The sequence below is a fragment of the Bufo gargarizans genome, unplaced genomic scaffold, assembly GCF_014858855.1.
Source record: "Bufo gargarizans isolate SCDJY-AF-19 unplaced genomic scaffold, ASM1485885v1 original_scaffold_2103_pilon, whole genome shotgun sequence".
NCBI classification, from domain to species: Eukaryota; Metazoa; Chordata; class Amphibia; order Anura; family Bufonidae; genus Bufo; species Bufo gargarizans.
In genome coordinates, this window is record NW_025334643.1 from 55,459 (window position 1) to 78,239 (window position 22,781).

Genomic DNA, 22,781 nt, shown 5'->3' on the forward strand with positions numbered 1-22,781 from the left:
GAAAATCACCGCTCATGTGAACAGCCCCATAGAAATGAACGGGTCCGGATTCAGTGCTGGTGCAATGCGTTCACCTCACGCATTGCTCCCGCGCGGAAATCTCGCCCGTGTGAAAGGGGCCTAAGTGAACCTCTGTCCGTTTTATCTGCTTTCATGTGGGATTGTTATATTGTCCGCCTGTCACCTGCCCCGGGAGAGTCTGAAGGAGCATCGCATGCTGGAAACAATCTTATTTATCCACAATTTTGAAAGGGAGGGCGACACTAATTCTGTCCGGCCCGTTTGTGGAGTTTGGTGACATTGTGTCCAGATTGTTTGTTTCCCTCCATACACACAGGGAATAAACAGGTGTTACTGCAATACTGGGAGAAATGTCAGGGGTGCCACAATACAGCGAATGGCGTAACGGAAGAAAGGGTCAAAAAGGCCAGTTTGTCTTTTTTTATCACTTCTATAAAAAAGTTATGGGGGTCAGAATATGGTGATGTAAAAAATTATATTTTTTCAAAGTTTTAATCTATTTTTACACTATTTAGACATAAAAACAACTACACACGTGGGGTATCGCTGTAATCGTACTGACCCAGAGAATGAAGGGCATGGGTCAGTTTTGTCGTGAAGGGAACGCCGTAGGGACAAAACCCGTAAAACTGTGGAGGAATTGCATTTTTTTCCAATTCCACCTTATTTGGAGTTTTTTTTTCTGCTTCCCGCTACATTGTATGTCATATTAATGGTGGCGTTAGAAAGCACAAGTTCTCCTGCAAAAAACAAGCCCTCATATGGATATATGTGAAAGGAAAAATCTAAAAGTTATGGCTCAAGTAAGACAGGGAAGAAAACTGAAAACGCTAAAAGCCTCCAGTATCCTAAGGGTTAAGGACCGCTCACTGCAGCGATAAGGTCTCCTGACAATTGCATAAAAAACCTACAGAATGAGAGAAGGAGGCGTGCCTGTGACGTCAGCGCCCGCGGAGCTGTGCCTGTGACGTCAGCGCCCTAATGCTGGGTTACTACTAAGTAGGTTTCGTTCGACATTCGGCTGCTCTTGCCTGCAGTAGTCTGTAGGGCGCACACGCTGATTGGTCAGATTGATTACAGGTGATCGCTGTCGGCGCTCGATTACAACTGACTGAATCTATGCTCGGCTTGTGATTAGTCCGGGCTTGTTGTTGATTTCCCCCTCCGGTAGGCCGCGGATGACAGGCGGTAAAGATGGAGGACACCGGGGACGGGATGAGCGGCGGCACGTGCTGGTGTCTGCGGAGACTGGGATCAAGCCGGGACATATTACTACTGCCTGAGGGGGAGGAGGTGAGGACAGCAGCGCCCTATACATAACACCCGGGTGTATACGAGCCCTCAGCGGCCTGATGTTATCACACAGTGTGGAGGACAAGCGTGTGGGAAGAGCACTGCTTCCTGGGGACAACAGCCATATCCTGCCCCCCCCCCCCCGTATGGTGTGCGCCCCCTGCCCCGCACGCCCCCCGTATGGTATGCGCCCCCTGCCCCGCACGCCCCCCGTATGGTATGCACCCCCTGCCCCGCATGCCCCCCGTATGGTATGCGCCCCCTGCCCCGCACGCCCCCCCGTATGGTATGCGCCCCCTGCCCCGCACACCCCCCGTATGGTATGCGCCCCCTGCCCCGCACGCCCCCTGTATGGTATGCGCCCCCTGCCCCGCACACCCCCCCGTATGGTGTGCGCCCCCTGCCCCGCACACCCCCCCCCGTATGGTGTGCGCCCCCTGCCCCGCACACCCCCCCCGTATGGTGTGCGCCCCCTGCCCCGCACACCCCCCCCGTATGGTGTGCGCCCCCTGCCCTGCACGCCCCCCCCGTATGGTATGCGCCCCCTGCCCCGCATGCCCCCTGTATGGTATGCGCCCCCTGCCCCGCACGCCCCCCGTATGGTGTGCGCCCCCTGCCCCGCACGCCCCTCGTATGGTGTGCGCCCCCTGCCCCGCACGCCCCCCCCGTATGGTGTGCGCCCCCTGCCCCGCACGCCCCCCCCGTATGGTGTGCCCCCTCTGACCCGCACTCCCCCCCCCGTATGGTGTGCCCCCCCCTGCCCTGCACCCCCCCCCCCCGTATGGTGTGCCCCCCCGTATGGTGTGCCCCGCGCCCCCTGCCCCGTAAGGTGTGCCCCGCGCCCCCCTGTATAGTTTGCGCCTCTTGCCCCGCACACCCCCTGTATCGCACGTAGCCCCCCGGCCCCTGCAGACCCTTCCTTCTGGGATACATGATGTGTGGCATCTCTGACAACCCTCCTCCATCCAGATCCGCGGTATTAACCCTTCACTGATCAGGACGCCTCATCCTTATACCGCCTATAACTGTCTCTTTTCTTCAGGTGACCTTGGGCAGAGCGTTCACCACGTACCAGCTGCAGTCCACCCTGTGCCCCCTCATGGTCTCCCGAGTGCACTGCATCTTCAAGCAGAACGCAGAGGGTCAGTGGACCATCACCGACAACAACGTAAGTCTGACAACAGGGCTGTTATTTCAGCGCAGGAGCAGCAGGATGTAGTGCAGGTGACTGGTCCTGTACCCTGCCCCATTGTGCGGTGGACCCGCTGACTATGGTGAGGTTGGTCGGCCACCTTATGTGTATGGGGGCCTCCCGTCAGGGGAGAGAGAGGGATCAGACTGTTAAATTTCAGCATGCAGGACAGGGGGCCGGTCAGAGGTAGGGGACCCCGTAGAGATGGTGGCGGTGGTCTTTACTGCCCCTCCCCCACTGTATACACGTCAGCTCCAACTGCAGGAGCTGCTGGGGCTTAGCAGATCAGCTCTGTTGTGTAATGCTCCCCCCAGGGTGTGATCTCAGGGGGGCAACCTGTAAAATTAAATAAAAAAACTAATAGAAATTATAAAAAAAACACCACCACCAGCCCCTCCGCTGGGTGTAAACTATACTCCACCCCATATATCAAATTGACAGCAAAAATATTTCTAGTCATGAAGGGGTTAAATGTACCAGTCTTGGACTGGTTAAATAAAAAATTAGAGTGTGCCCCCCCCCCCCCCCCCCCCCCGCCAGTCTCGACAACGCATGACTGCCGCAGCCAATCACAGGGGCCTGGGTCGTACAGACTGGGAAGGGGGGGGTTATTCCATGTTTTTTTCCTTCCAGTGCTCGCCCCCTCCCTTCTGGGGACCCCACTGATTTGGTGAAGGTTTCCCTGGGGATTCTTGGAAAATGGCTGCGAATATTCTCTGCAGCAATTCCACAAAGTGTATGTGTGGCCTAAGGCGCTAGACATTTCCCAGAGGATGAGAGTAGTAGTACGGGAGCCATGACTGTCCACAAGCCAACTGCAGAGAGCTGCTGCTTTTCACCTGTTGAGTTGATTAAAACAGCTGTTCCCAATTAATCCGGGTAATTAGGAGGCTTTAGAACAGCTTGGACTATATATGGAATGGATAGAACTTTGGGTTTTCCCACAGACTGTGACACTTTGTGAAGGGGATGAATAGTTTTGGACTGGACACTTTTTGCTCAAATTTAAATAAAAGCTGAGAAATGTTTTTCCCACAATAATGCCTCTTGTACATCGTCTTGTTATGGGAGACACCGATGTCATTTCCCGTCAAAAAATTACTTGCTGGTTCAATAAAAGTAACTTTAAGTCAAAATTTGCCTGGGGTATGAATAATTATGGGCAGCACTGTGTGTGTAGATTTACCTGTAGCCTGTGCTATGTATCCCCCACAGCAGGTTCACAAGGTGCGACACTAGATGGCGCCAGACGTCCCTAATAGAGTCAGTGGAGAAAACTCCGTCAGTAAGACTTCAGCCTCCTCACACTTCAAAGGGAACCTGTCACCTGTATAGAGCTGAGGACATGGGTCGCTAGATGGCCGCTAGCACATCCACAATACCCAGTCCCCATAGCTCTGTGTGCTTTTATTTTGTAAAAAAATGATTTGATCCATATGCAAATTAACCTGAGTCCTGTATGTGAGAGGAGTCAGGGACAGGACTCGTCTCAGGTTAATTTGCATATGGATCAAATTGTTTTTTTTACACAATAAAAGCGCACAGAGCTATGGGGACTGGGTATTGTGGATGTGCTAGCGGTGATCTAGCAGCCCATGTCCTCAGCTCTATACCCAAAATCCCGGTGGCAGGTTCCCTTTAAGGCTACTTTCACACTCGCGTTTTGGGCGGATCCGTCATGGATCTGCGAAGACGGATCCGTTGCAATAATACAACCGTCTGCGTCCGTTTGTATTACCTGTAACATAGCCAAGACGGATCCGTCATGAACTCCATTGAAAGTCAATGGAGGACGGATCCGTTTTCTATTGTCAGTGATCAGTTTCGTCAAGCGGACACCAAAACGCTGCAGGCGGCCTCCAGAGCGGAATGGAGACGGAACAGAGGCAAACTGATACATTCTGAGCGGATCCTTTTACATTCAGAATGCATTAGGACCAAACTGATCCGTTTTGGACGCTGAGCCCTGAACGGATCTCACAAACGGAAAGCCAAACGCCAGTGTGAAAGTAGCCTAACCCTCCTGATTTTTCTTGAGTTGTGTTTTTTGTTTAGGAACTATTTTGGGGTACAGTGCTCCAGACAAAAAAAAATTACCAGGAGCCATTGGCTCCTAAGCTAAAAAATTTAGGAGCCAAATTACATTTTTTAGTCGCCAAATTTAAAATGCATATAATAAAAAAAAAAAGGACTTTGAGAAGATGAGACGCAGGTCACAGTAGTGGCCAGCACTACATATAGGAGAAAACCACATAGCTCTCACGTCCAGGGACATCTTCTGGGGGACAAGGTGACTAAAAATGGCGAATTGCGTGGTTTAGAGGTTTTTTTTTTTTCTGTTACGGCCTTCACCGAGCGGAAATATTTTTTTATATTTTAATAGCTCACACTTTTTGGGACGTGGCGATATGTAATATGTTAATTCTTTATTGTTTGTAAATTTTATATGTAAAACTGGGAAGGGGGCCATTTAAACTTTTAGTATTTTGGTGTTTTTTTTGTTTAACTTTTTATTTAATAACCATTTCTTTCCTTAGGACTAGAACCTGGATCTTTTCATCCCTTGTGCTATTCACCCTGATAGAGATCTATCAGGGTGAATGGGATCTCACACATGTCCCTGCTGCCCTGGGCATAGTACACACAGCAGCAGGGAGCTGACCATGGCAGCCAGGGCTCCAGTAGCGTCCTGGCTGCCATGGTAACGATCTGAGCCCCAGCAGTGTAATCTGCCACTGCCACCAATGGAGGGGATGGGACCCTGTGGCCACCATATAACAATGGGGGGACGACGACTTGTGGCCAGTGATAATGGGGGGGGGGGGGGACTTGTGGCCAGTGATAATGGGGGGGGGGGGGGTGAGGCTTTGGGAGGGCGCACTGCATCACCAATGAATGTAATTAAAGAGGACCTTTCGTGGGTCCAAAGAATATTAACTTATAGTAGCAGGCTGCATAGAGCGGCGCCCAGGGATCTAAGTGCACTTACTATTAGTCCTGGGCGCCGCTCAGTTCACCCGCTGTGGCCCCCGGTAATTTCAACATTCAGAGCAAGGAGGAGGAGACGCCAGTGTCTGTCCTTCCCCCTGACAGCAGCTCTGACCAATCACAGCGCAGAGAGAGGGAGTTGTTTTTTTCTTCCTCTCTCTGCGCTGTGATTGGTCAGCGCTGCTGTCAGGGGGAAGGACAGACACTGGCGTCTCCTCCTCCTTGCTCTGAATGTTGAAATTACCGGGGGCCACAGCGGGTGAACGGAGCGGCTCCCAGGACTAATAGTAAGTGCACTTAGATCCCTGGGCGCCGCTCTATGTAGCCTGCTACTAATAAGTTCATATTCTTTGTACCCATGAAAGGTCCTCTTTAACTCCTGTCGGCAGCGGTATAACAGACCCGGCACCCGGCCTCAATAACAGGGCATGCGATCTGTGGCACCTGAGGGGTTAATTACCGCAGATCGCATGCCCTGTTATTGAGGCCGGGTGCCAGGTCTGTGATACCGCTGCCTATACTTATGTTTTACATTCATTGGTGGCGCGGTGGCGACAGCTCCCCCCTCCTCCTCCCTGCTATCTGCCCATTGGTGGTAGTGGCGGCCGCGTCACAGTGGAGAGGGAGGGACTCCTTCCTTCTCCACTGACTGTGCTGTGCTACTGAAGAGAACATAGGCTGCGCAGGATCGCGGCGGTACAGTCGCAAATGGCGACAAGACTAAAAAGTCTTGTCGCCATCTGCAAATTTTAAGGCGCATTGGCGACCGTTTTGGTCGCCATCTGGAGCCCTGGGGTAAATATCTTGCATTAAATAACTAGTAAGCACTAGTTGTGAAAGGAAAGAATCAATAGTCAGTGTGAACCCGCAGGGGGCAGCAGAGGGTTACCCAGCACCAGGGGATGGCAGTGGAGGGTTAGAGGGGGGGGGCCAGCGGAGGGCTAGAGGGGGGGGGTTAGAGGGGGGGGCCAGCGGAGGGTTAGAGGGGGGGGCCAGCGGAGGGTTAGAGGGGGGGGCCAGCGGAGGGTTACCCAGCACCAGGGGATGCCAGCGGAGGGTGAGAGGGGGGGCAGCAGAGGGTGAGAGGGCGCCTTGTAATCTAAGAAGTGAATGAGAACAGAAGAGTTGAATTTGCAGAATGTGTAAAAAATAAATAAAAAATAAATACGGTAAATTAAAGAAAATTCCTTTGATCTGATTCCTCACTTCTTAATGAGCTACAAAAAGAGTTGCTGCGTGAGACCCCAAAAAAATAAATGAATAGGAAGGGGGGAATTTTTCTATAGTTTTTCTATATCCGATGACTGTATAGATCCTAGTGGAGAGAAAACGCTTCTTCTCAAAGCAAAAAGTTCAGGCACTAAAAATCCAGTAATTAACTTTTTATGGATTTTTCAATAAAAGATGATTTTTAGTAGCACAGCTCGGGTGCCCGAATTTTTTGCTTTATTTGAGAAGTGTTGAACCTAGACAGCGAGCATAGATGCAGCGTGAAGGGCTGAGCGGAAAACAGGCGCTTCTTGATACCACTTCCCAGAGCAGCATCTATGTGTATGCAGATACAGGACGGGCAGAGAATGCTGGGAGATGTCAGCTCTGAAGCTGCGGAACAGTGAGTGACTGCACCAGCAGAATAGTGAGTGCAGCTCTGGAGTATAATACAGGATGTACCTCAGGATCAGTACAGGATAAGTAATGTATGTACACAGTGACTGCACCAGCAGAATAGTGACTGCAGCTCTGGAGTATAATACAGGATAAGTAATGTGTGTACACAGTGACTGCACCAGCAGAATAGTGAGTGCAGCTCTGGAGTATAATACAGGATAAGTAATGTGTGTACACAGTGACTGCACCAGCAGAATAGTGAGTGCAGCTCTGGAGTATAATACAGGATAAGTAATGTATGTACACAATGACTCCACCAGCAGAATAGTGAGTGCAGCTCTGGAGTATAATACAGGATGTAACTCAGGGTCAGTACAGGATAAGTAATGTATGTACACAGTGACTGCACCAGCAGAATAGTGAGTGCAGCTCTGGAGGATAATACAGGATGTAACTCAGGATCAGTACAGGATAAGTAATGTATGTACACAGTGACTGCACCAGCAGAATAGTGAGTGCAGCTCTGGAGTATAATACAGGATGTAACTCAGGATCAGTACAGGATAAGTAATGTATGTACACAGTGACTGCACCAGCAGAATAGTGAGTGCAGCTCTGGAGTATAATACAGGATGTAACTCAGGACCAGTACAGGATAAGTAATGTATGTACACAGTGACTCCACCAGCAGAATAGTGAGTGCAGCTCTGGAGTATGATACAGGATGTAACTCAGGATCAGTACAGGATAAGTAATGTATGTACACAGTGACTGCACCAGCAGAATAGTGAGTGCAGCTCTGGAGTATAATACAGGATGTAACTCAGGATCAGTACAGGATAAGTAATGTATGTACACAATGACTCCACCAGCAGAATAGTGAGTGCAGCTCTGGAGTATAATACAGGATGTAACTCAGGGTCAGTACAGGATAAGTAATGTATGTACACAGTGACTGCACCAGCAGAATAGTGAGTGCAGCTCTGGAGTATTATACAGGATGTAAGTCAGGATCAGTACAGGATAAGTAATGTATGTACACAGTGACTGCACCAGCAGAATAGTGAGTGCAGCACTGGAGTATAATACAGGATGTAACTCAGGATCAGTGCAGGATAAGTAATGTATGTACACAGTGACTGCACCAGCAGAATAGTGACTGCAGCTCTGGAGTATAATACAGGATAAGTAATGTATGTACACAATGACTCCACCAGCAGAATAGTGAGTGCAGCTCTGGAGTATAATACAGGATGTAACTCAGGGTCAGTACAGGATAAGTAATGTATGTACACAGTGACTGCACCAGCAGAATAGTGAGTGCAGCTCTGGAGGATAATACAGGATGTAACTCAGGATCAGTACAGGATAAGTAATGTATGTACACAGTGACTGCACCAGCAGAATAGTGAGTGCAGCTCTGGAGTATAATACAGGATGTAACTCAGGATCAGTACAGGATAAGTAATGTATGTACATAGTGACTGCACCAGCAGAATAGTGAGTGCAGCTCCGGAGTATAATACAGGATGTAACTCGGGATCAGTACAGGATAAGTAATGTATGTACACAGTGACTGCACCAGCAGAATAGTGAGTGCAGCTCTGGAGTATAATACAGGATGTAACTCAGGATTAGTACAGGATAAGTAATGTATGTACACAGTGACTGCACCAGCAGAATAGTGAGTGCAGCTCCGGAGTATAATACAGGATGTAACTCAGGATCAGTACAGGATAAGTAATGTATGTACACAGTGACTCCACCAGCAGAATAGTGAGTGCAGCTCTGGAGTATAATACAGGATGTAACTCAGGATCAGTACAGGATAAGTAATGTATGTACACAATGACTCCACCAGCAGAATAGTGAGTGCAGCTCTGGAGTATAATACAGGATGTAACTCAGGGTCAGTACAGGATAAGTAATGTATGTACACAATGACTGCACCAGCAGAATAGTGAGTGCAGCTCTGGAGTATAATACAGGATCAGTAATGCAGTGTTCACACTAGTTGGATCTCTGAACAGTATCTGGACGGTTTGTGTGGAGTCTTTGGGTGCGATCTAGTGCAGGTAAATAACATCCCCTTATATAAAGGTTGTCACGTTCCGCTGGTATTATAACCACAAACCCCATATAATGCTGTGGGTGATGCTGCTCCATGACTAGTATCCGGTAACAGCCGGCTGACTTGCTGTGGGCCACCTCCGCCTGCCGTTGTGGGTCTCCTGCAGCCTGGAATCGGGGTCATTTTTTTTGGAGGAGGTTCTGACTTTCTTCTCTCTTGCAGAGCCTCAATGGCGTTTTCCTCAATAAACAGAAGCTGGAGCCTCAGAAGCCGTACGTCGTGACCAAAGGGAGCTGCGTCCAGGTGGGGGTGGCTCTACCCAACACAGAACAGGTCGAGTTTGAATATGAACTGGTTCAGGAAAATCTAGAACAGATCCGACCGCATTTGACTCCACAGTCGGGGAAGAGAAAGTCGACCAGAACCAAACGTAAGCTGAACTGTGAGGACTCTGAGGCCTCTGGGACGGAGGGCACCTCCGGCACCTCCAGGGCCAAAATCCACCGGGTCTCAAAAGACTGCAGAGAGCCAACCAGGTCCCATAAGACTGAGGTGGCTAGGCAGCCCACAGTGAAAGTGGAGGCTGTGGTGGATCTGGAGAGCTCCGTGGACGCTGATATGATGGCCCCCTCTCAAACACCGTCTCAGAGCAATTTCCATTTGACCAAAATGAGACAGTCTATTGTAGAACTTAGGGACCTAAATGCTCAGGTCCAAGAGAAGCTGAAGATCCCTGAGCAGAGCGGCTCTACGGGCAGCAGACAGCCAGCGTCCACACAGCAGCAGCTCCAGGACCTTCAGAAGGAGCTGTGCAGTAAACATGAGGAGCATCTCCAGAGGGTCAGTGAGCTGAAGAAGGTCTTCCAGGAGGAGCAAGGAAGCACGGTACGGATGACCATCAATGACCCTGTGCTCAGTCTTCTGACATGTCTGTAGCCGGCGTGTTAGAGACTGGATTTCTGTACTTGTTGTTTCTACATGTGGGGTGAGCCGGGCTATGCCCATATGTGCAGGTCCCGTCCTGGCGGGCTAGTCCTCCTGGTGACATGGCGGGGATGGTGCCGGCTCAGGAGCTGTTCCCACGCCATCTCATGCTCATCGGTGTCCCCGTGACATGATTGTGGGGTGCTGATGCGCAGCCTTTTGTTAAAGGGGTTATCCCTATGAACGCTCCGGAGCAGGCACCATCTTTAAAGACCCGATATCCGCCATACATGTGTGACTATGTAATGAAGGGGTTAAAGTGGCCCCTCCTGAAGGCACAGATAGGCTAGTGCTAAAGGGGTTCTCCGGGTAAAGGTAATGATGACCTGTCCTAAGGTGTTTCAGGGAGCCGCCATACTTATCTGAGCTCTCGTCAGTGCGGTTGGCTCCCGACAGGTCTCCAAGCACAGCGCCATACATCGTATAGTGGCAGTGCTTGGTAGTGCAGCTCAGCTCCATTGACTTGAATGGGGCTGAGCCGCGGGATGTCACATGACCTAGGAAGAGGCCTAAGCGCTCAGAGCTCTGGCCTCTTAACAGCTGATCGGCAGGGATCCCGGGTGTCGGACCCCCGCTGATACTGGTGATCTATCCTGAAGATCATCAATAGTAGTTCCAGGAGAACCCCTTTCACCACTCGCCCATCTGAAGGCCCGGTGTCGCCCTCATCTGGCTTTCCGCCTTGTTGCAGAGGATTTCCTCTGTATGTAACGAGGCTGTGCTGTGGAATGTGGGGGTCTCCAGTGTTTGGGGTCAAATTATCTTTGTCTCCTTCTGATCACAGGGGAAACCATCGCAGACAGAAGAGGAGCATCTGGGGGAGCAGCTGGCGCAGGCGCTGAAAGAGGTGACGTCAAGATCTAGATATCTGTGCTGTCTGAGGACACACACTGAGTAATATTGTATGAGGGCGCAGTGCTTATAGAAGGTGGAGCTCTGGGTCTATTAATATTGTATGAAGGCGCAGTGCTTATAGAAGGTGGAGCTCTGGGTCTAGTAATATTGTATGAGGGCGCAGTGCTTATAGAAGGTGGAGCTCTGGGTCTATTAATATTGTATGAAGGCGCACTGATTATAGAAGGTGGAGCTCTGGGTCTGTGGTAAGATTGTATGAGGGCGCAGTGATTATAGAAGGTGGAGCTCTGGGTCAGTAGTAATATTGTATGAGGGCACAGTGATTGTAGGTGGAGCTCAGGGTCAGTAGTAATATTGTATGAGGGCGCTGTGATTGTAGGTGGAGCTCTGGGTCAGTAGTAATATTGTATGAGGGCGCAGTAATTGTAGGTGGAGCTCAGGGACAGTAGTAATATTGTATGAGGGCGCAGTGATTGTAGGTGGAGCTCTGGGTCAGTAGTAATATTGTATGAGGGCGCAGTAATTGTAGGTGGAGCTCAGGGTCAGTAGTAATATTGTATGAGGGCACAGTGATTGTAGGTGGAGCTCTGGGTCAGTAGTAATATTGTATGAGGGCGCAGTGATTGTAGGTGGAGCTCTGGGTCAGTAGTAATATTGTATGAGGGCGCAGTGATTGTAGGTGGAGCTCTGGGTCAGTAGTAATATTGTATGAGGGCGCAGTGATTGTAGGTGGAGCTCTGGGTCAGTAGTAATATTGTATGAGGGCGCAGTGATTGTAGGTGAAGCTCAGGGTCAGTAGTAATATTGTATGAGGGCGCAGTGCTTATAGGTGAAGCTCAGGGTCAGTAGTAATATTGTATGAGGGCGCAGTGATTATAGGTGAAGCTCAGGGTCAGTAGTAATATTGTATGAGGGCGCAGTGATTGTAGGTGGAGCTCTGGGTCAGTAGTAATATTGTATGAGGGCGCTGTGATTGTAGGTGGAGCTCTGGGTCAGTAGTAATATTGTATGAGGGCGCAGTGCTTATAGGTGAAGCTCAGGGTCAGTAGTAATATTGTATGAGGGCGCAGTGATTGTAGGTGGAGCTCTTGGTTAGTAGTAGTAATGTATGAGGGCGCAGTGATTGTAGGTGGAGCTCTGGGTCAGTAGTAATATTGTATGAGGGCGCAGTGATTGTAGGTGGAGCTCTTGGTTAGTAGTAGTAATGTATGAGGGCGCAGTGATTGTAGGTGGAGCTCTGGGTCAGTAGTAATATTGTATGAGGGCGCAGTGATTGTAGGTGGAGCTCTGGGTCAGTAGTAATATTGTATGAGGGCGCAGTGATTGTAGGTGGAGCTCTGGGTCAGTAGTAATATTGTATGAGGGCGCTGTGATTGTAGGTGGAGCTCTGGGTCAGTAGTAATATTGTATGAGGGCGCTGTGATTGTAGGTGGAGCTCTGGGTCAGTAGTAATATTGTATGAGGGCGCAGTGATTGTAGGTGGAGCTCTGGGTCAGTAGTAATATTGTATGAGGGCGCAGTGATTGTAGGTGGAGCTCTGGGTCAGTAGTAATATTGTATGAGGGCGCAGTGATTGTAGGTGGAGCTCTGGGTCAGTAGTAATATTGTATGAGGGCGCAGTGATTGTAGGTGGAGCTCTGGGTCAGTAGTAGTATTGTATGAGGGTGCAGTGATTGTAGGTGGAGCTCTGGGTCAGTAGTAATATTGTATGAGGGCGCAGTGATTGTAGGTGGAGCTCTGGGTCAGTAGTAATATTGTATGAGGGCGCAGTGATTGTAGGTGGAGCTCTGGGTCAGTAGTAGTATTGTATGAGGGCGCAGTGATTGTAGGTGGAGCTCTGGGTCAGTAGTAATATTGTATGAGGGCGCAGTGATTGTAGATGGAGCTCTGGGTCAGTAGTAATATTGTATGAGGGCGCAGTGATTGTAGGTGGAGCTCTGGGTCAGTAGTAATATTGTATGAGGGCGCTGTGATTGTAGGTGGAGCTCTGGGTCAGTAGTAATATTGTATGAGGGCGCAGTGATTGTAGGTGAAGCTCAGGGTCAGTAGTAATATTGTATGAGGGCGCAGTGATTGTAGGTGGAGCTCTGGGTCAGTAGTAATATTGTATGAGGGCGCTGTGATTGTAGGTGGAGCTCTGGGTCAGTAGTAATATTGTATGAGGGCGCAGTGATTGTAGGTGGAGCTCTGGGTCAGTAGTAATATTGTATGAGGGCGCTGTGATTGTAGGTGGAGCTCTGGGTCAGTAGTAATATTGTATGAGGGCGCAGTGCTTATAGGTGAAGCTCAGGGTCAGTAGTAATATTGTATGAGGGCGCAGTGATTGTAGGTGGAGCTCTTGGTTAGTAGTAGTAATGTATGAGGGCGCAGTGATTGTAGGTGGAGCTCTGGGTCAGTAGTAATATTGTATGAGGGCGCAGTGATTGTAGGTGAAGCTCAGGGTCAGTAGTAATATTGTATGAGGGCGCAGTGATTGTAGGTGGAGCTCTGGGTCAGTAGTAATATTGTATGAGGGCGCAGTGATTGTAGGTGGAGCTCTGGGTCATTAGTAATATTGTAGGTGGAGCTCTGGGTCAGTAGTAATATTGTATGAGGGCGCAGTGATTGTAGGTGGAGCTCAGGGACAGTAGTAATATTGTATGAGGGCGCAGTGATTGTAGGTGGAGCTCTGGGTCAGTAGTAATATTGTATGAGGGCGCAGTGATTGTAGGTGGAGCTCTGGGTCAGTAGTAATATTGTATGAGGGCGCAGTGATTGTAGGTGGAGCTCTGGGTCAGTAGTAATATTGTAGGTGGAGCTCTGGGTCAGTAGTAATATTGTATGAGGGCGCAGTGATTGTAGGTGGAGCTCTGGGTCAGTAGTAATATTGTATGAGGGCGCAGTGATTGTAGGTGGAGCTCTGGGTCAGTAGTAATATTGTAGGTGGAGCTCTGGGTCAGTAGTAATATTGTATGAGGGCGCAGTGATTGTAGGTGGAGCTCAGGGACAGTAGTAATATTGTATGAGGGCGCAGTGATTGTAGGTGGAGCTCTGGGTCAGTAGTAATATTGTATGAGGGCGCAGTGATTGTAGGTGAAGCTCAGGGTCAGTAGTAATATTGTATGAGGGCGCAGTGCTTATAGGTGAAGCTCAGGGTCAGTAGTAATATTGTATGAGGGCGCAGTGATTATAGGTGAAGCTCTGGGTCAGTAGTAGTATTGTATGAGGGCGCAGTGCTTATAGGTGGAGCTCTGGGTCAGTAGTAATATTGTATGAGGGCGCAGTGATTGTAGGTGGAGCTCTGGGTCAGTAGTAATATTGTATGAGGGCGCTGTGATTGTAGGTGGAGCTCTGGGTCAGTAGTAATATTGTATGAGGGCGCAGTGATTGTAGGTGGAGCTCTGGGTCAGTAGTAATATTGTATGAGGGCGCTGTGCTTGTAGGTGGAGCTCTGGGTCAGTAGTAATATTGTATGAGGGCGCAGTGCTTATAGGTGAAGCTCAGGGTCAGTAGTAATATTGTATGAGGGCGCAGTGATTGTAGGTGGAGCTCTTGGTTAGTAGTAGTAATGTATGAGGGCGCAGTGATTGTAGGTGGAGCTCTGGGTCAGTAGTAATATTGTAGGTGGAGCTCTGGGTCAGTAGTAATATTGTATGAGGGCGCAGTGATTGTAGGTGGAGCTCTGGGTCAGTAGTAATATTGTATGAGGGCGCAGTGATTGTAGGTGGAGCTCTGGGTCAGTAGTAATATTGTAGGTGGAGCTCTGGGTCAGTAGTAATATTGTATGAGGGCGCAGTGATTGTAGGTGGAGCTCAGGGACAGTAGTAATATTGTATGAGGGCGCAGTGATTGTAGGTGGAGCTCTGGGTCAGTAGTAATATTGTATGAGGGCGCAGTGATTGTAGGTGAAGCTCAGGGTCAGTAGTAATATTGTATGAGGGCGCAGTGCTTATAGGTGAAGCTCAGGGTCAGTAGTAATATTGTATGAGGGCGCAGTGATTATAGGTGAAGCTCTGGGTCAGTAGTAATATTGTATGAGGGCGCAGTGCTTATAGGTGGAGCTCTGGGTCAGTAGTAATATTGTATGAGGGCGCAGTGATTGTAGGTGGAGCTCTGGGTCAGTAGTAATAATGTATGAGGGCGCAGTGATTGTAGGTGGAGCTCTGGGTCAGTAGTAATATTGTATGAGGGCGCAGTGATTGTAGGTGGAGCTCTGGGTCAGTAGTAATAATGTATGAGGGCGCAGTGATTGTAGGTGGAGCTCTGGGTCAGTAGTAATAATGTATGAGGGCACAGTGATTGTAGGTGGAGCTCTGGGTCAGTAGTAATATTGTATGAGGGCGCAGTGATTGTAGGTGGAGCTCTGGGTCAGTAGTAATATTGTATGAGGGTGCAGTGATTGTAGGTGGAGCTCTGGGTCAGTAGTAATATTGTATGAGGGTGCAGTGATTGTAGGTGGAGCTCTGGGTCAGTAGTAATATTGTATGAGGGCGCAGTGCTTATAGGTGAAGCTCTGGGTCAGTAGTAATATTGTATGAGGGCGCAGTGATTGTAGGTGGAGCTCTGGGTCAGTAGTAATATTGTATGAGGGCGCAGTGATTGTAGGTGGAGCTCTGGGTCAGTAGTAATATTGTATGAGGGCGCAGTGATTGTAGGTGGAGCTCTGGGTCAGTAGTAATATTGTATGAGGGCGCAGTGATTGTAGGTGGAGCTCTGGGTCAGTAGTAGTATTGTATGAGGGCGCAGTGATTGTAGGTGGAGCTCTGGGTCAGTAGTAATATTGTATGAGGGTGCAGTGATTATAGAAGGTGGAGCTCTGGGTCAGTAGTAATATTGTATGAGGGTGCAGTGATTATAGAAGGTGGAGCTCTGGGTCAGTAGTAATATTGTATGAGGGTGCAGTGATTATAGAAGGTGGAGCTCTGAGTCAGTAGTAATATTGTATGAGGGCGCAGTGATTGTAGGTGGAGCTCTGGGTCAGTAGTAATATTGTATGAGGGCGCAGTGATTGTAGGTGGAGCTCTTGGTTAGTAATAATGTATGAGGGCGCAGTGATTGTAGGTGGAGCTCTGGGTCAGTAGTAATATTGTATGAGGGCGCAGTGATTGTAGGTGGAGCTCTGGGTCAGTAGTAGTATTGTATGAGGGCGCAGTGATTGTAGGTGGAGCTCTGGGTCAGTAGTAATATTGTATGAGGGCGCAGTGATTGTAGGTGGAGCTCTGGGTCAGTAGTAGTAATGTATGAGGGCGCAGTGATTGTAGGTGGAGCTCTGGGTCAGTAGTAATATTGTATGAGGGCGCAGTGATTATAGAAGGTGGAGCTCTGAGTCAGTAGTAATATTGTATGAGGGCGCAGTGATTGTAGGTGGAGCTCTGGGTCAGTAGTAGTAGTTGAGGGGTTTGCGGCGCCATGTTTCCTGCTGGGTCGTCCTGATGTGAGATCCTCCGATGTCTTCTCAGCACTCGCTGCTCATGGAAGATCTGAACCGCAGTCGCCGGGATTTTGAACAAATAATTCAAGCAAAAAATAAAGAGCTACAGGAAACCAAGGTGCAGTATTGTGACGGCTCTGCTGGGGGTTGTAGTCCTCAGATTGTAGGATGTGACTTTCCTTCATTGTAACAGGAGGAGAAGGAGAAGGTGGCCGCGCAGAAGGAGGAGGTCTCCAACCACATGAACGACGTCCTGGACAATGAGCTGCAGTGCATCATCTGCTCCGAGCACTTCATCGAGGTGAGGGGTCGCAGCGCGCGGCCGCGGTCAGAGTCCGGAACCAGTGTGTAACTGTCTACTGCCCCCACAGGCCGTGACCCTGAACTGCGCCCACAGCTTCTGCTGCTTCTGCATCGAGTCATGGAGAAAGAGAAAAGAAGAATGTCCCATCTGCCGGCAGGAGATAAAGACCCAGACCCGATCCCTCGTCCTGGACAATTGTATTAACCGCATGGTGGACAAACTGAGCCCCGAAATGCAGGACCGCCGCCTGGCTCTCATACTAGAGCGCAAAGGTGAGAGGTGGGTGACCCATACTCCAGCATCCGGCGACTGAGGCTTCCAGGAGACCGGCAGTATAAGAGATCCACCGCCCCATTCCCAGTGATGGCACCGCTGATCTCTAGTGATAGGCGGCATTCCCACTGGTGGCACCGCTGATCTCTAGTGATAGGCGGCATTCCCACTGGTGGCACCGCTGATCTCTGGTGATAGGCGGCATTCCCACTGGTGGCACCGCTGATCTCTGGTGATAGGCAGATTCCCAGTGATGGCACCGCTGATCTCTAGTGATAGGCAGATTCCCAGTGATGGCACCGCTGATCTCTAGTGATAGGCAGATTCCCAGTGATGGCACCGCTGATCTCTAGTGATAGGCAGATTCCCAGTGATGGCACCGCTGATCTCTAGTGATAGGCAGATTCCCAGTGATGGCACCGCTGATCTCTGGTGATAGGCGGCATTCTCAGTGATGGCACCGCTGATCTCTGGTGATAGGCGGCATTCTCAGTGATGGCACCACTGATCTCTGGTGATAGGCAGATTCCCAGTGATGGCACCGCTGATCTCTAGTGATAGGCGGCATTCCCACTGGTGGCACCGCTGATCTCTAGTGATAGGCAGATTCCCAGTGATGGCACCGCTGATCTCTAGTGATAGGCAGATTCCCAGTGATGGCACCGCTGATCTCTAGTGATAGGTGGCATTCCCAGTGATGGCACCGCTGATCTCTAGTGATAGGCTGCATTCTCATGATGGCACCGCTGATCTCTAGTAAATGGATAGGCTGCATTCTCAGTGATGGCACCGCTGATCTCTAGTGAATGGATAGGCTGCATTCTCAGTGATGGCACCGCTGATCTCTAGTGAATGGATAGGCGGCATTCTCAGTGATGTCACCGCTGATCTCTAGTGAATGAATAGGCTGCATTCTCAGTGATGGCACCGCTGATCTCTAGTGATGGATAGGCTGCATTCTCATTGATGGCACCGCTGATCTCTAGTGAATGGATAGGCTGCATTCTCAGTGATGGCACCGCTGATCTCTAGTGATAGGCTGCATTCTCAGTGATGGCACCGCTGATCTCTAGTGATAGGCTGCATTCTCAGTGATGGCACCGCTGATCTCTAGTGATAGGCAGATTCCCAGTGATGGCACCGCTGATCTCTAGTGATAGGCAGATTCCCAGTGATGGCACCGCTGATCTCTAGTGATAGGTGGCATTCCCAGTGATGGCACCGCTGATCTCTAGTGATAGGCTGCATTCTCATGATGGCACCGCTGATCTCTAGTAAATGGATAGGCTGCATTCTCAGTGATGGCACCGCTGATCTCTAGTGAATGGATAGGCTGCATTCTCAGTGATGGCACCGCTGATCTCTAGTGAATGGATAGGCGGCATTCTCAGTGATGTCACTGCTGATCTCTAGTGAATGGATAGGCTGCATTCTCAGTGATGGCACCGCTGATCTCTAGTGAATGGATAGGCTGCATTCTCAGTGATGTCACCGCTGATCTCTAGTGAATGAATAGGCTGCATTCTCAGTGATGGCACCGCTGATCTCTAGTGATGGATAGGCTGCATTCTCATTGATGGCACCGCTGATCTCTAGTGAATGGATAGGCTGCATTCTCAGTGATGGCACCGCTGATCTCTAGTGATAGGCTGCATTCTCAGTGATGGCACCGCTGATCTCTAGTGATAGGCTGCATTCTCAGTGATGGCACCGCTGATCTCTAGTGATGGATAGGCTGCATTCTCAGTGATGGCACCGCTAATCTCTAGTGATGGATAGGCTGCATTCTCAGTGATGGCACCGCTGATCTCTAGTGATATGCTGCATTCCCAGTGATGGCACCGCTGATCTCTAGTGATAGGCTGCATTCTCAGTGATGGCACCGCTGATCTCTAGTGATAGGCTGCATTCTCAGTGATGGCACCGCTGATCTCTAGTGAATGGATAGGCTGCATTCTCAGTGATGGCACCGCTGATCTCTAGTGATAGGCGGCATTCTCAGTGATGGCACCGCTGATCTCTAGTGATAGGCGGCATTCTCAGTGATGTCACCGCTGATCTCTAGTGAATGGATAGGTGGCATTCTCAGTGATGGCACCGCTGATCTCTAGTGATGGATAGGTGGCATTCTCAGTGATGGCACCGCTGATCTCTAGTGATGGATAGGCGGCATTCTCAGTGATGTCACCGCTGATCTCTAGTGATAGGCGGCTTTCTCAGTGATGGCACCGCTAATCTCTAGTGATAGGCGGCATTCTCAGTGATGGCACCGCTGATCTCTAGTGATATGCGGCATTCTCAGTGATGTCACCGCTGATCTCTAGTGATAGGCGTCATTCTGAGTGATGGCACCGCTGATCTCTAGTGATAGGCGGCATTCTCAGTGATGGCACCGCTAATCTCTAGTGATAGGCGTCATTCTGAGTGATGGCACCGCTGATCTCTAGTGATAGGCGGCATTCTCAGTAATGGCACCGCTGATCTCTAGTGATAGGCCGCATTCTCAGTGATGGCACCGCTGATCTCTAGTGATAGGCGGCATTCCCAGTGATGGCACCGCTGATCTCTAGTGAATGGATAGGCGGCATTCTCAGTGATGGCACCGCTGATCTCTAGTGATAGGCTGCATTCTCAGTGATGTCACCGCTGATCTCTAGTGAGCGTGGGTTCAGTGCCGGGCAGGGGGGATGTGTTCTCAGAGCAGTATATGTACTGTACTGAGGATGATTTTTCCTCCTGGTTCTGCCTCGTCTGTGGCTCCCGTTTCTTCTTGGGGCCCCGAAGTGCTGAGCTGAACCCCGCGGTGATGGGGTCTGTGCGGCTGATAACTGTGGTTTATATAGAGGCCTCCTGGGTGTACGGACTGGGCCGCTGATCTCTGAACTACCAGACACTGCAGCATTATACCATTGCTCAGATTTCTGCTTGCTGTCTGTGAATGGGAACATGCTTGACTACATCCAGAGGCTGACCCCAAGACTAAATCCTTCTCGCAGCTGAAGGTTTGTTGCTAGCAAGAAAGTTCCCATTCGCTGACAGCAGGTAGAGATCTTACCCTGTTGCTATACGCTGAGGGGAGGCGCAGCCCCTTTGTCCCGGGTGTCCCTAGCCCTTGGCTGTAGTCAGAGTAACCCTTTGTTCCCCGGGCGCGGCGGCCTGTGACCTGCGGTGTGTAACCCCTTCTTGTCTGGTTTTCAGATCAGGCAGCAGAGACGCTCCTCCGCTCCATCCCGGTCTCCTCTGACAGCGAGGGCAGCCCCCTACCCTCTGACATCATCCTCTCCAGCAGCGAGGAAGCCGATGACCTGCTGCAGGAGGACATCTTGTGGGACAGCGAAGACTCGCACTACTCCTTCTCGGACGAGGACATCGAGGATCAGGGGGATCTCTTCTCCGACGACGACGATGATGACGACGACGACTTTTTCTTCATGATGTGATCCGTCCTCCTGGTCAGGGCCGCCGACGTCTCTGCCAGGAGGAGCATTAAAGTCTTGCCGCCGTTCGCTGGACTCCATGACAGTTGGTTGATTTGGTGGCGGCGTGCCCTGTGGTGGGAGGTTGTATTATGTTCTGTACAGGATCGGGGTTCTGTTACATGAAGAGCACCGTTGTTCAGTAGGATTTGTGGGGTCTTGAGTCACCCCGTCAGTAACCCCCCGCCCCCCCTCAGTCATCCATGGGAAACTTTAGATGCGAGCCACAGCGGAGGAGGCTCTGATGTCACCAAGAAACTGCTGAATGTGACTGACAATTGCCTCGTCTTCTGTACCAGTAAACTAGGGGGGCGGGGGAGGGGGACAGAAATTAAGATGGGGCGCCGGTCATTGATTTACACCGTCCGAAAGCTCCTGGAGATGTCCAGCATATCGTCTACTCTGCCATGCTCCCATCTGCTCACGTCTTCAGGGCATAGAGTTAGTCTCCGCTATGCTTTACACTGCAGCTCTGTCCCACCATCTGATGGACATCCCCATCGTTCATCCTCAGCTTGCCAACCACAGTTTTCAAAAACCAAACCTAAACCTTGTTTTCTCAGGGTGTGGGTGCTGGTTTTATTGGTGGGGGGGGTGAGCGGCTCCAGTTGGAACCCCCCGTCCCCCCCTCCCCTTTTTTTTTTTTTCTAATAGAATAGAGCACTTGCCCTTTAAGCCGTTGGCTGTACAATGTGCCGGATGTCGCGCTGGGCTCTCCCATCATCCTCTGTTATTCGGTCAGTAATCGCAGCTCCGCGCCCTTGTCATGTCACCTCGGGCCCCTGCATCACTCGGCCTGTTCTACTGGTTCTGTGATTAACCCCGACTGTGCTGAACACCTGTGAAACGTTGCACTAAGAATTCCTTGTACTTTGGGAGACGTTTTACAATGTGCTTTATAGACCACCGTTCAGGTGAGCGGACCGTGCGCGCGCGGCCGCCCTGCGTTCATTTCTTGTGCTCCCATAGAAATGGAGGACGGCTGCGCATGCGCGATGCACTCTCCCACCTCTATTTTTTTTTTACATATATATATATTCGCAGTATGCTCTCGCTGTGCCATTTTTTTTATTGTTTTCAGATGTTTCCTGTCGATTGACTAAAATGAGTGACTAAAAAAAAACACGTGAAAAAAATTAAAAAATAAGTCAGAATTTCGTAGTGTGTCTTCACAATTAAAAAAAACCACCCCGTGTGTGGCTGCAGAGGGACGGAGCTCCGGACTTCTGCTTCCTTTGTGGTAAGGTCTGGTGTGATTCCAGAATTATGAATGCAGCTCTAGAGGTAACTGGAGTGTTGCTGCAGCTGAGGTGGCGGCGGCGGCGGCGTACATGTTTTATACTGAAAGCCACGTTACAGTTTAATCCCCCGCGGTGGTGGCAGGCTGTCCGCCCATGTCACCGCCGCCACCCCCTGTATGTGCAGCACGAGACTCCAGAGTGGGCATGCTCGGCCATTGGCATGTACCGGACGCCCCCGTTGTTCCTGGCGATTTTTCATGGGCAGACCCTCGGGTTTGGGGACAAGCGCCTGCTCGCTGGGGGTCCCATATCGCCCACCTGAATGGAGTGGTGGTCGGGAATGAGCGCCGCTGCGCACTATGGACCATATGGGACTGAGAACTGTGACCAGGGACCCCAGTGCGACGCTTATCCTCTCTATAGGGGGATACGATTTTGGATCTTGGCTCTGTACCTCGTACGATGCTCTGCGCTGAGGGCAGCCGGGGCCCCACACCCGGGGCGTATCCGAGGCCGTCACCCCAGTCTTTATAGAGTCATAAATGACTTCACCGCAGTATAATGACAGCGGGCGACGCCGCTTATCCTGGCTGATGACTGTAAAAGTGTCAGTCTGGGCCCCGGCTCTGGTAACCTTGTTGTCAGGCCTCTTTCAGATGACAGTTTTTTTTTTTTTTCCTATTTACGGGCCGTTTTTTGCGTACCGTTCATTTCAATGGTTCTGCTAAAAAAAACGGAATGTACTCCGTATGCGTTCCGTTTTTTGTTCAAAGATAGAACATGTCCTATTATTGCCCGCAAATCCCGTTCTGTGGCTCCATTCAAGTCAATGGGTCTGCAAAAAAAAAAAAAAAAACGGAACACATACAGAATGTACTCCGTATGTCTAACATATCCGTTCCGTTTGCGGAACGATCTATTAAAAATGTTATACCCTGCCCAATTTTTTCTATGTTTTCATACGGAAAAATGGAACCGGAAACACTACTGAAACAAAAAACTGAACCGTACAAAACGGCCCGCAATACACTGAAAAAGCCATACGGTCGTGTGATCGAGCCCTCA

At 50.2% G+C, this 22,781-nt stretch overlaps 1 protein-coding gene and 1 long non-coding RNA gene across 4 annotated transcripts; both read left to right on the forward strand.

The window, feature by feature from the left end:
* The first annotated feature begins 1,049 nt into the window (after positions 1 to 1,049).
* Positions 1,050 to 21,629, forward strand: RNF8 (ring finger protein 8). Of its 2 annotated transcripts, none has more exons than XM_044274867.1 (8): positions 1,050 to 1,314; positions 2,357 to 2,482; positions 9,396 to 10,058; positions 10,942 to 11,004; positions 16,451 to 16,540; positions 16,616 to 16,723; positions 16,794 to 16,998; positions 20,198 to 21,629. In XM_044274867.1, exons 1-8 carry the CDS (start codon positions 1,216 to 1,218, stop codon positions 20,437 to 20,439), a joined length of 1,596 nt encoding a protein of 531 aa, XP_044130802.1. In that variant the 5' UTR covers positions 1,050 to 1,215; the 3' UTR covers positions 20,440 to 21,629. The 2 variants fall into 2 exon arrangements, with proteins under 2 accessions (XP_044130802.1, XP_044130803.1); XM_044274868.1 differs by having other exon boundaries at positions 16,794 to 17,005; positions 20,198 to 20,384.
* LOC122923969 lies at positions 11,467 to 14,994 on the forward strand. Of its 2 annotated transcripts, XR_006387343.1 has the most exons (5): positions 11,467 to 13,541; positions 13,573 to 13,772; positions 13,804 to 13,903; positions 13,935 to 14,084; positions 14,616 to 14,994. It is a non-coding gene; the product is annotated as an uncharacterized LOC122923969 (long non-coding RNA). The 2 variants fall into 2 exon arrangements; XR_006387342.1 differs by having other exon boundaries at positions 13,804 to 14,084.
* Positions 21,630 to 22,781: the final 1,152 nt, after the last annotated feature.

Coding starts and splice junctions, on each gene's coding strand:
- RNF8 (XM_044274867.1), top strand. CDS start 1,216: ATGGAGGACACCGGGGACGGGATGAGCGGCGGCACGTGCTGGTGTCTG. Junction 1,315..2,356: donor TACTGCCTGAGGGGGAGGAG/GTGAGGACAGCA, acceptor TCTTTTCTTCAG/GTGACCTTGGGCAGAGCGTT. Junction 11,005..16,450: donor TGGCGCAGGCGCTGAAAGAG/GTGACGTCAAGA, acceptor ATGTCTTCTCAG/CACTCGCTGCTCATGGAAGA.